General features: G+C 41.6%; 1 protein-coding gene across 5 annotated transcripts in view; it reads left to right on the forward strand.

Annotated features, from left to right (window-relative positions):
* Nucleotides 1–12339, forward strand: part of FNBP1L (formin binding protein 1 like) — a 75347-nt gene that overhangs the window by 18722 nt on the left and 44286 nt on the right. For all 5 annotated transcript variants that reach the window (XR_009557875.1, XM_060276716.1, XM_060276715.1 and 2 more), the window contains exon 2: nt 8232–8347. Coding sequence is in view for 4 of the 5 variants with exons in the window: in XM_060276716.1 (XP_060132699.1) it covers nt 8232–8347 (116 nt within the window). In the remaining variant the exon portion in view is untranslated. The remainder of the gene's footprint in view (nt 1–8231; nt 8348–12339) is intronic.

Raw genomic sequence — 12339 nt, forward strand, 5'->3', positions numbered from 1 at the left:
GTATGTCTCAAAACAAACTCTGTTATGCAAGATTAGTTGTCAGCAGTCGCAGCGCTGATATGGATCGTTTTAACAAGTTTCTGACCGAGTAATTGTTGTATTGTGGCACCTTTTTTATTGAGATATGATTTCTCAGAGTAAGTTATATTGTTCAGCGGGCGGGGGGGGGGGAGCTGACTCCAGGAGTTTTACCACTAAACAATATAACTTGCGTAATTTTCCGTAGCGATAGCTATCCTCTGAACAACGTGAAGGAAAATTGTGATTAATGAACTGAGAAACTATGAGCAAACAGCCAGCATAAGAAGCTATCCCTGATTTAGGTCTTCTTTCCAAAGATGACATTTTGGAAGGAGTTTACAGATCTTACTCACTTCAACGTAATGTATAAAATGACAACACAATGATCATCACAGTCTCTCAAAAAGAATATTTTTTCCCCCTACTAGACAACTTTATAGGACCAGAACTCTGTGTAGCTGACCTGGTTTTCAGCTGGCAAGGCTGTGGTTCACATATTCTGTAACAGAGGTGGTGTCATTGGGGGGTCAGTCAGCAGATTTCAGAGGAAAACAAAATGTGAATTCAGCTGGCTTTCCATAATAGAAGGTTTTACATAAGTGCTTGACAATGACTTACATTTGGCTTTTTAGAGAGTGCAAGTTTAAACAGGCAGACCTGGAGGGATTCCGCTTAAACATATAACTATCTGAACTTTGAGAAGCCTACATAATACAGTTGTTTACACTAGTGACTTCTGGATGTTTCAAGCACTTAGTGTACAAAGAAAGAGAGTGAATCTGGCAGCGAGGTTTCATTTGTTGTGTCTTAGATCTAGAAAAGTAGGATTTGACTCATGAGAGCTGGTACGGTACAGAATGATTGTACAATTAGAAAAGTTTTAACTAATATTGAATACTAGCAGGGACTGAGTGCCCAGTGCTGCCAGGGTATTCTTAGAAGCCTCAAAGTTGTGGTTTTTAAAGGGATAATATAGTTTGTGAATTTTTACCTTTTCAAGTAATGTGTTTTTATCTTGTATTTTATTCTGTGATTTTGTGATGAAGGGCAGTATATAAATTCAATAAATAATAATAGTAGTGGTAATGTAAAAAATCAGGTCAAGTTACACACAGGTAACGCTTGGTCTACCATCTTGATTCAGAATGGCACCTGGCACTCCCCATCTCAGTTCATGCCAAATTCGGCAGTTGAACCTATGCCAGAAAACAGGTGAAGTCATGCCAAAGTGACATTTCACTCCACAATATTGATTCAGCATGGTGCCTAGTGTCCATATGACACTGAAGTCATATGCCTCGGAAATCCCTATGTTGAGTTTGGTGATGATATCCTGGCAGTCACCCAAACAGACAGAGCACAAACCATTTCCCAACATATATAGTATATATAAAAAGGTAAAGGGACCCCTGACCATTAGGTCCAGTCGTGACCGACTCTGGGGTTGCGCGCTCATCTCGCATTATTGGCCAAGGGAGCCGGCGTATAGCTTCCAGGTCATGTGGCCAGCATGACAAAGCCGCTTCTGGCAAACCAGAGCAGCACATGGAAACGCCGTTTACCTTCCCGCTGTAGCGGTTCCTATTTATCTACTTGCATTTTGACGTGCTTTCAAACTGCTAGGTTGGCAGGAGCTGGAACCAAGCAACGGGAGCTCACCCCGTCACAGGGATTCGAACCGCCGACCTTCTGATCAGCAAGCCCTAGGCTCAGTGGTTTAACCACAGCACCACCTGGGTCCCCTACATATAGTATATATAGTTAGATGCAAATTTAAAGGCCACTAGGGAAGAAGGTGTCAGGGCCTTTAATTACCACACTTTGAATGTTTTATTGAAGTCAAGGAACAGGACAGATCTAGAAACCTATCTTAGATATTTAAGAAGTCAGTACTTGGGCTACCGCACACTTTTTCTGGATTGGTCATCTTGAACAGGAGCACCCATAAAACGTTTTCTGGAGCATCCAAGCGACCTATGCATTGGATAGTCCAGATCTGAGCTTCAAGAAAAACACAATTATCAAAAAGTGATTTGCAAAACTAAAATGTTTTTCTTTTCTGGAAAACTTAAGCACGGGGTACTTCGTATAGATGTTTTTGAAATAAGATGGAACTACATAAGGCAAGAGTGGCAGCCCTGTGTGGAGTGCTGATATAACTTACTGGTTATATTTGGTGTCATTTAAGGTGGGCATCTTTCAGCCAATGACATGTAGGGAAGGCACACATAGTAATGCTGGGACACATGATCAAGTATACTAACTTATGATAATAGGAATACCGTTTTTGGTGGTGACACTGTATTCTGTTCATAGTATCTCCTGAAAGGGGTGTCTTCTTGGATGGGCAGATGTTGGTATTTTGGAACACTTTCAACATAGTTACTCCCTATGACAACAAGTGAGCCATAAAGGGACTGTGCATATTAGTTCCATGTGTACATTTTCAAACAGTCTAAATTGTGGAACAGTGACAGTTAAGCGTGTCCTTTCCAAAAACGATTAAACAGCTGCAGAAATGTAAATTCTGAGTTAAAGTACTCCCTTCTGAATGCTCCTCTGCGATTCATTATAGGCCTTAGTAGACTATGACTCTCTCTTCTGGTATGGAAGCGTTGAGCTTTATTCTGCTTTTAAACTGAAGTTAAATATCTGCTAGGGCTCATCATCATAGCCCAAGTGACTTAATAATAATAAATGCAACATTAATTAACAAGTCATACAATTTATAGTTTTATTGTTAAGAATAAGTGTTGTATTAGCTGGGGAGGTGCTGTGCTCTAACTCTGGCAATAGCAGACAAGTACAGTGGTACCTTGGGTTACAAATGCTTCAGGTTACAGACTCCGCTAACCCAGAAATAGTACCTCAGGTTAAGAACTTTGCTTCAGGATGAGAACAGAAATTGCTCCAGCATCGTGGCAGCAGCGGGAAGCCCCATTAGCTAAAGTGGCACCTCAGGTTAAGAACAGTTTCAGGTTAAGAACGGACCTCCAGAACGAATTAAGTTCTTAACCCGAGGTACCACTGTATAATTAATCTTAGCAATATTTTCCACATTTTCTCTCTCTCTCCCCCCCCCCACCCTCTCTTTGGTGCTCATGAAAGGCACCCTTCACATGCCTCATGCTGATTTAAGTTCTTGGAAAATAGATACTTCAGTCACTATGTGTTGTCAGAGTTAGTGAATTGCCGGTTGCTGTTTGCTCCAGCACTCAAGAAAGTATTACAGGTGAATGGACCGCTTCTTCTGTGCTCATTTAACTTAGTTCCCAAGAGAACATGATTGTCTTTTAAGTCTTAAATTCCTTGAGGATTAATGTTGGGGACGACCTAAAAAGGGGGGCCAAAAGCCACACCTGCAGAGGTTATCAGCCATCCAGGATCATAAATACTCTGCAGGTGTGCATATCCCTGTCATTCTTTATGAGTCCTTTCTTTTACCGTATCTGTGACAACTGAGGTACACAATGGAAAAGATTACAAGGATCAGGCCTAGTAGGTTAGATAGACCTAGTTGGATAAGAGTTAGAATTAGATAAACCCAATGAGAAATTCTTCCAGAAATAAAATATCCAAGCTTGAGTTCCTAACCATCTTGGGTTTAGCCTCATTATTAGGTTCTATGGAGAGTGGTAAATACTTATATTGTGTGTACCTTGGCCTAACTAGCATCTTAGGGATGTGTACAAACAGGTTACCACTGCAAATATTTTTATATTATTGTAATACGATGGCTATACTTGGTTACTGTTCATTACCTTGCTGCCTTTTTTCTTTTCTTTTTTTGGCATCAAGTGAAGGTTGAGATCCTTTTTGAAGGCAGCGCTACATATTATACATAATGGCAACCTAACATTGACTTACAAGAACATGAATCGTTGCAGCAAGATCATCCTTATCCATAATAGGGTTGATGGAAGCTGCTTTGTACTACAGATACCACTTGGGTAGCTATAGACCAGTGGTGACCAAACTTGGCCCTCCAGTTGTTTTGGGACTACAATTACCATCATCCCTGACCACTGGTCCTGTTAGCTAGGGATGATGGGAGTTGTAGTCCCAAAACAGCTGGAGGGCCAAGTTTGGCCATCACTGCTATAGACAAAGATTGATCACCACCACCAGAAAGGCAAAACGCAGCATTGTTCAGCACAGGCTGAACTCCTACATCCTGGTTAAGAATAAAAACAGAAAGCCTTGCAATTATAGTACTTCCTTTTGAAACTCACAGGGAAGCTCTTAATATTCAATTTTCATATAGGATGGCCCTGTGGCACTCTCTGATAGTTTGAGAACCTCTAGTCTTCCTACATGCATTAAAGCAATACTCTGTACTTGCAGTTGGAAAATATGCCAATCCCTGTTGACTTTGCTTTTATATTCTATTTCAGTTTGTGGTTGTAATATTGATAATGGGTATATTCTACTTCTACTTTGCCATGCTTATTTCCTACGCAGTAGAAAACTGTGATAAGATGCCACCCTCTTCTGCTCGATGGTAATGAATGCCATGTTTGGCTGTAGAAATTCTAAAACATGTTTTCTATTGCCGGTGTCTCAACTCTAATATGTGTATACCCAGTCCTCCTTCAGTCTCATCTGGTGGTGGCCAACCTGTGGTCCTCAAGATGCTGCTGGACTTCAACTCCCATCAGCCCCAGCTGCATGGCCAACGGTCTAGGTTAATGGGAGCTGTAGTAAGACAGCATCTAGAAGACCACAGGTTAGCTGCTCCTGATCTAATATCTCTAATCACAAGGGAACATGGAATCTGTTTGGGGATAAAACTGAACACCAGTTCTGAGAGTAGGAAGTGAACCCTAACAAATGACGAAGCCACTATACATATTTCATCTTGTGATAATATTATCTCAGTAGTTACCTTCGGCATGGTGCAGTGTAGATTGATCTTTGCTTTGCTGCCAAGTGAGCCTGGTGACGTCAACTTTTAACAAAAAGAATGTAAAATGAGCAGTGCTGGATCAGACTAAACAGCTATCTGGTCCAGCATCCTCTTTCTCACGGTGGCTAACAAGTTGCCTCTGGAGAGCCCCAAAACAGGACTCGAGGGCAATAGCCCTCTCTTGCTGTCCCCCAACAACTGGTATTCAGAGGAAAAGACATGAGATGAGAATTCTCCTGGATTCTGAGAGTTACGAGGTATAAGATTTTACTCCATTAATCAAATTTGTCTTGATCAAGTTGCACTTTGGGATCCAGTGGTAGGAAATTAATTGCTTACATTGCCTCCCCCCCCCTCCAATTTGCTTGAGTTCTGTTTGTGAGGAAATCTAGCAATGTTTTTAAAAATGGCACTTGACTAGTTTTCCACAGATCTGGCAGTGTGTCAGAACAGTGAACTAAGAAGCCCAAACTAGGACAGCAAAAGCATTGTTCTTGTGTTCACGGCAGGAAGCTTTTTCTAATGTCTCTTAACTGTTGGTTCAGTTCCAGAGCACCTTATTGGAGTTTCAGTGCAAGGGTGAAATAGTCAAAGCAAATGGATAAAGCAGAACAAAATGGAGAATAGCCAGATTCTAGTAACTATTAACTTAATTAAATGCATGATGATGAATGGATGAGATAGTTATTTCAAAGCTGTACATGCGACGTTACACTTTTCCCCACCCAAACATTGCCTTGCCTACTTCCCAGCGCATACTGGGACTCATGATTTAAGATCCATAGTGATGTGCTAGTACCGTTTCACACAGCACAGACAAGGCTGTTGTCCAAGAATGGATGGCTCTCTAGCAGAAATATGGCTATATTTCAAGCTAGGTTTTCGCTTACATTGTGTGATGCAGATGTATCACATCTCTGTGTGGTTGAGGCTATGGATTTATGGAGATGCTATGTTGTTGTTCCTCCCCCACCCCCAAAATGCTTCATTGTTTGCAAAGAACAAGGTTCATGGATTATTAACCTCTTCATGTTAGAAATGCTTAATATTATTGAAGAGTGGATCACTACAGTGGCCAAGCTGGTCTTTAAGGATCCAGTGTTTTGAGTTTGTCAGCAGCACATCTTCACTTTCCTTCTCATTGATGCAGTGTTAGTCTACATACTGGGTTGCAATGAAGAAGTAGATGAATTATAATGTGGTTGGGATGTAATATATGGCAATATTTACCCAGTAAGCTGGATATGACCGAGAGGATAATAATAGAAACCTGATAGCCTTCATTCTTTTTAAGGCTGAGTTTTGGCTTCCATTTGCTGTCTCATATCGCTTTACCATCTACCATTGCCATTAATTTTTATGTATCGTCTAATCTTCAGGTGTTATATATATCCTCAAATATATTGCATGTAATGTAAAATGCCTTTAATGGCAGTCTGAGACTATGCGCATGTTTTGAATATCAAACAGTTAATTACCAGGTTTGTTGAACATTAAAGCTAAAGTTGCAGTTGAAGCAATTGTCTTAAACAAGGCAAACTAATAAAAATGAAATCAGCCTGAAGCGCAAGTTTCAATTATGGGCATGCTTTTAGAACTAAGCCTCTTGCCGATCCTGAACAGTTCAAGTGTAGTCTCTGTGCATTGAAGCGTTGAGGTTTCCCACTGTCTCATCTTCCTCTTCTCTGTGGCCCAAACAGTAGCTGCAGAGCCATGGTTTATTTACTTCATGTACTGTATACGGTTTGCTCCTCTCTGTTGAGCCCGCTCAGCTTCACCACACTGTGGCGTGTTTAAAACTAGAACAGTTGGGGGCACATTGAGGCCAGGAGATAAGCATGAGTAGAGTTTGAGGGAGCCAGCAGCCACAACTCTCCCAAAACTGTAGGGCCTGGGTGTTTTTTTTCTAAAGTGGGGGACACAGGTAAGGAGTTATCTGCCAAAGTGAACTCCACCGCCATTACTAAGGAGAAAATCCAGTAGGGACTTTGTCTGAGCTCAGAAAGCACTACAACAGTGTTTCCCAAACTTGGGTCTCCAGCTGTTTGTGGACTACAACTCCCATCACCCCTAGCTAGCAAGACCAGTGGTCAGGGGTGATGGGAATTGTAGTCCGAAAACAGCTTGAAACCTAGGTTTGGGGAACACCACAATAGAAGCTTCCTTCTTGCTCAGCTATCTGAATCCTAGAGTATGTTTCAAAGATGTACTATAATCTGTAGTAATTCTATATAATATATAGATATGTAAGTGCTGTGTGGGAGCCAGGTTGCTCACCAGGGTGAGAAGGTTTGAGCATATAACGCCCATCCTGGCCTGACTGCGCTGGCTGCCAGTTAGTTTCCAGGCCCGATTAAAATGCTCCCCGCTCCCCTATAAAGCCTAAAATGGCTCAGGACCACAATACCTCAAGGACCACCTCTCCCCATATAAACAGACCTGGACCCTGTCATCATCATCTGAGGCCCTTCTTCATGTGCCTCCTTCATGAGAGGCCCAGAGGGAAGCAACATGAGAAGAGGCCTTTTCTGTGGTGGCTCCTCACTTGTGGAATGCTCACCCCAGAGAGGCCCACCTGGTGCCTTTGTTACGTATCTTTAGGTGCCAGGCAAAAACACTCCTCTTCTCCCAGGCCTTTGGCTACTTAAACAATCTATGGCCTTTAAAACTGTGTTGGGGTGTGTGTGTTTCTGTTTTTGTTTCTAAGCATGTTACATATTTTTTGTGTTTTTATTTTGTAAACTGCCCTCTGATCCTTGGATGAAGGGCAGTATAGAAAATTGATCAATAAATAGAATAAAATAAATAGATACACTTGGTACAGAAACCTCCAGTGACTACATCCTAGTGTAGGATGGACATTGGGTTGCTGAACTAGAGATGAGAATTTAGTCTCTAGCAAGGGGGTGGGAAAAGAATATGGCTCTTCCGGGGAACAGGGGAGCTAAGTCGGCAGCAAAAGAGTAACAGAGCCTGGGATTCAAATACATACTGCAAGCTCCACAGTTCAGCTCCTTAAATCTTGACCCCCAACCCCAGCTGGACCTCGTTTTCAAAAGATGCTGAACTAGATAGACTGTCAATCTCATTCAGCAGGACTGCTCTTATGAATGTGTCTTTCTAAAAACAAAAAAGAACCTTCTGTATTGAAGTACCGTATCCTAGTGTCTGTTTTCTTCCTTTGTGTGATACAGTATTTTCAATTCTCTAAATGTGTAGAAGACAGAACGTAGTATCTAAAAACAATATTGGTGCGTGTCATCCTGTTCAATTTAGATTTTTTTTCCTGGCTTGTGTTTTACAGGATCAGTTCGACAATTTAGACAAGCACACACAGTGGGGTATAGACTTCCTGGAAAAATACGCAAAGTTCGTTAAAGAAAGGATAGAGATTGAACAGAATTATGCAAAGCAATTGAGGTAAGCTTTATTTTACAAGTTCCATTACCCTTCAAACTTCTATTACCTTTTAAACTGTTTTGTTTTGTTTTTTTCATTTCCTAATTATGTTTTTAGTTAAAAATAGTTTCCATACTGTAGGAGAAACTGAATAAGCAAATGTTGTCCTGGAAGAATAGCCATACTTGATCCACGTAGCTAAAATCACTTTTTATTTTCCATCTGAATTGCTTACCCCTTACTACAGATTCACTGGCAACATGATTTTTTATCCCCCAGTTGCGGCAAACACAGAGACATGTTTGTCATTCAGCACAAGCAAACACAAGCTTGCAAGTAGCATAGCATGCTTTGCAAAGCAAGCAAAGCAGAGATGGACTCTCTCTCTTGATCAATACTGTATGCATTGAATGGAGAAACCCCCTTAACACTGTTACACTGTGGACTGGTCCTGTGGCTCACATTTCTTCCATTATGGTTGCTATGGGGAATGGTGCTCTAAAAACCTCTGAATTAAAATTCGAGCATCCCCTTATTTTCTTTTAAGGCTGTAAAGCTTATCTGTGTGTAAAGGAGTAAGTATACTCCATCCAGAATTGGTTTGCTGCATCCACTGAAGCTGCTTTGTATTGCTGAAGAGGCAAGCTCTGGGTTTTTGTGTGCATGCTTCCATCAGCATGTGGTGCAAACATCAAAGAAACGTCAGCATTTTCCTCTACTATCTTCATTTTAATTTGTGGGTAGACACCACGGTCCCCCTTTGGGAAACCAAGGGGAAATCCTGTTGCTCTAGTTTTTAAAGCCAGTTCCCGTTGCATGTACTGGGAACTGTAGACATGTTCCTCCTGGGGCTTTTGGGTGAGTTCTAAGAGGCACCAAGCAGTGTCCCTACTCTGGAAGAAACACTTCTGCAGCACTAAAGTACCAGGGCCGGCCCTACGGCCAGGCTGGGTGGCGCAGGGAACCACGGCGCCGGCCCGCCAGGGGGGCGCCGCGACTGCACTGGCCCGCTGGTCCGCCGCGCAGCTGCGCCCACGGCAACCACGCTGTGCCTGCCCGCCTGCTGCGCAGCAGTGCCTGTGGCAGCCGCGCTGCGCCCGCCCACCGCGCTGGGAAATGGGGCGGGGGAGTGTGTGCTGGAGGGATCCGTCGCACCACGGCACCAGGGGCGCTTAAGACGGCCCTGTAAAGTACTGCATGGAGACAGCCTCCCCTTGAGTCTAAACAGTAGTGGTGAAGACTTCTGCTAGTTTTATGTAGAGGCATAGAAGATCGGCAATGAATCTTGTAATAGATTCTGGAGACCCAGTCCTTTAATATGCACAGCAAAGCATAGAATCGAATTATTTGACCCATTGAAATGATTGGACAACATAGTAACATTGATTAATTTCAGTGGGTCTACTGCGCGAGAAAATTTTAGTTTAGTTTTCTCTACCCGTTTAGTGAGTGGCCTTTTGGCTGTGAACCTTTCCAAATGGAACTTAACCGATATATTTTAAGCCTCTTTTCCATGAACAGTGTAAACAAGTAATCTGCTTACATTTATTATTTTCTGTGCTGGGGTTCGTAGGTAAAAAGCGACAACTGTTTTAAGTATATGCATATCTTAATCTTTGGTGTTAACTGGTCTACTATATATGCATTTTTTAAAAAGACTTCACCTATCAGCTTTCAAGTAACCTGGGTTTGTAGTTTCTTCTGAAATGGTAGTAATTTGGGATGTATGCCAATGTGCTCTATTTTTACTTCAGTCATGTCTTAGAAGCTAGTAAAGAAAAATCGGTAATTCCAAGATAAATAATGGGGAACAGTCTTGATTCTCAGAAAGTTCTGGATCTGAGCCTCAGTTCTTCTTACCTAGATAGTGCTGCATTCAGTTGCAAACAGGACCTGATCCCATTGTGGGTTTTTTGTTTTTGTTTGTAGTTATCCATTCCAATCCTAGATACATATGGATACATCAAGTTATCAGCTGTTGTTTATGATTAAAGTAGCCAATGTTGATTTAAAAGGGGAAACAGTTTGTTCTGTTTACTTCCTCCCTTGACTACAGCTAACTGTTCTAAAGGCTAACTTTCCTTCTTATTATAAGCAACTATTGTTGTTCTTTTCACATCAATACTCATGTCCTGAGTGCAGCTTCATTGAGCGGTATGTATAAACGCTCATCTTCACAATATCCGAGTGGCTAGGAGACAAAGGTTTTGTGAATTTGCCTGACTTTTTTCTCTCTGAAGAAATGAGTAATGTGTATTCCATATTCCAGTCAAGGACAATTCCGTTGTAACACGATGCAGCAAGGTATCTAGAGGGAATTCCTTGATTTGGAAGCTGAAGAAAGTTGTTTAAATGGCTTGATTATCTTCTGCAGTGGGAAACTATGTAATTGTGCACGGCCAAATGAAGATTTAGTTACCTAAATGACTATATTTAGAAACTTGGCAAGCTGTCTGGGTGCTCTACTAGTTTGAATTCTAAATTGGAAACAAATGGTCGTGATGTGGGCCCTTGTTTCTGAAGGCTGTTCTTCTTTAATTGAAATTGAAAACATAAGATGTTGATTATTATCCAAATGTAGATGTGGCAGACTTTCCTTGAACAACTGTGCAAATGGACTCTTATTCAAAAGAGATTCTGTGCCGAAAGTTATTCCGCCCCATTATTATTTACAAAAGTTTTTATCGGAGGTAGGATGCCTTTGTTTCATGAACAGAATGCAGCAGCTAGTCTGGTGACTGGGAGCAGCCCCCAGGACCATATCACTGGTCCTAAAGGATCTTCACTGGCTCTTCCGAGCACAATTCAAAGTGCTGGTGCTGACCTTTAAAGCCCAAATAGCCTTGGCCAAGTATACCTGAAGGAGTGTCTCCATCCTCATCGTTAACTGAGGTGAGGTCCTCTTCCGAGGGACTTCTGGCGGTTCCCTCATTGCATGAAGTGAAGTTACAGGGAACCAGGCAGAGGGCCTTCTTGGCAAGTGGCCCCCTCCCTGTGGAACGCCCTCCCTTCAGGTGTAAAGAACTACACAACTTTTAGAAGACATCTGAAGGCATCCCTGTATCAGGAGGTTTTTAATGTTTGGCGTTTTACTATGCTTTTATATGTGCTGTAAGTCGCCCAGAGTGGCTTGGGAAACCCAGCCAGACGGGCCGGGTATAAATAATAATAATAATAATTATTATTATTATTATATTATTATTATTATTATTATTATTATTATTATTACATGCAGTGCGCAATCCAGCCAGGGTTGGTTCTGAAGACCTGTTTATTTCAGTGAGAAAGTTAAGCAAGTGTTTACATTTCTTCCAGTGAAACCTAATTCAATACAGTAATTCTTTTTTCCCATGGAGTGGAAATTCTTTTTTCCCATGGAGTGGAAATTCTTTTTTCCCATGGAGCATTCTGGAGATAAGGCAGGGCACCACTGTGAAAAAGGCCCTATTTTTAGTCACCATTCAGCTATGAAGTGGTGCACCTGATTCATTACTAATTAGCGTTCCTTTTCTTTTGTGAATGCAGTAAATAACAATAGTACTAGAACTCTGATCATAACCATTTAAATTAGATTTGTGACCATCACAAACTAGAAATGTCGGGTGAGAGTTCCATAAGAAGTTGAATCTGAGCAAGCAAAAATAGTACAGCTTCTGTCTGAAATACGGTGGTTTTTTTTTAGCTGTTCAAATCAAAAGATTCCAGGGCAATGTACAACATTAAAAAGACATTTTACAGAGCATAATACTAAAAACATAATAAAAAGCATAATACAATAATAATAATAAAATAACCATAAAAACACTCCCCCCCCCAAGTTTTAACAAGCCATAGATTATTTAATGGTCAACATCATGGGTAAAGAGGAATGTTTTGCCTGACACTGAAAGACATGTAATGAAGGTGTCAGGTGAGCCTCTCTAGGGAAAGCATTCCACAGACATGGAGCCACCACAGAAAAGGCCCATTCTCATGTTGCCACCCTCTGAATCTCCTGGGGACTTAGAGAAGGG

The sequence above is a fragment of the Zootoca vivipara genome, chromosome 7, assembly GCF_963506605.1.
Source record: "Zootoca vivipara chromosome 7, rZooViv1.1, whole genome shotgun sequence".
NCBI lineage: Eukaryota > Metazoa > Chordata > Lepidosauria > Squamata > Lacertidae > Zootoca > Zootoca vivipara.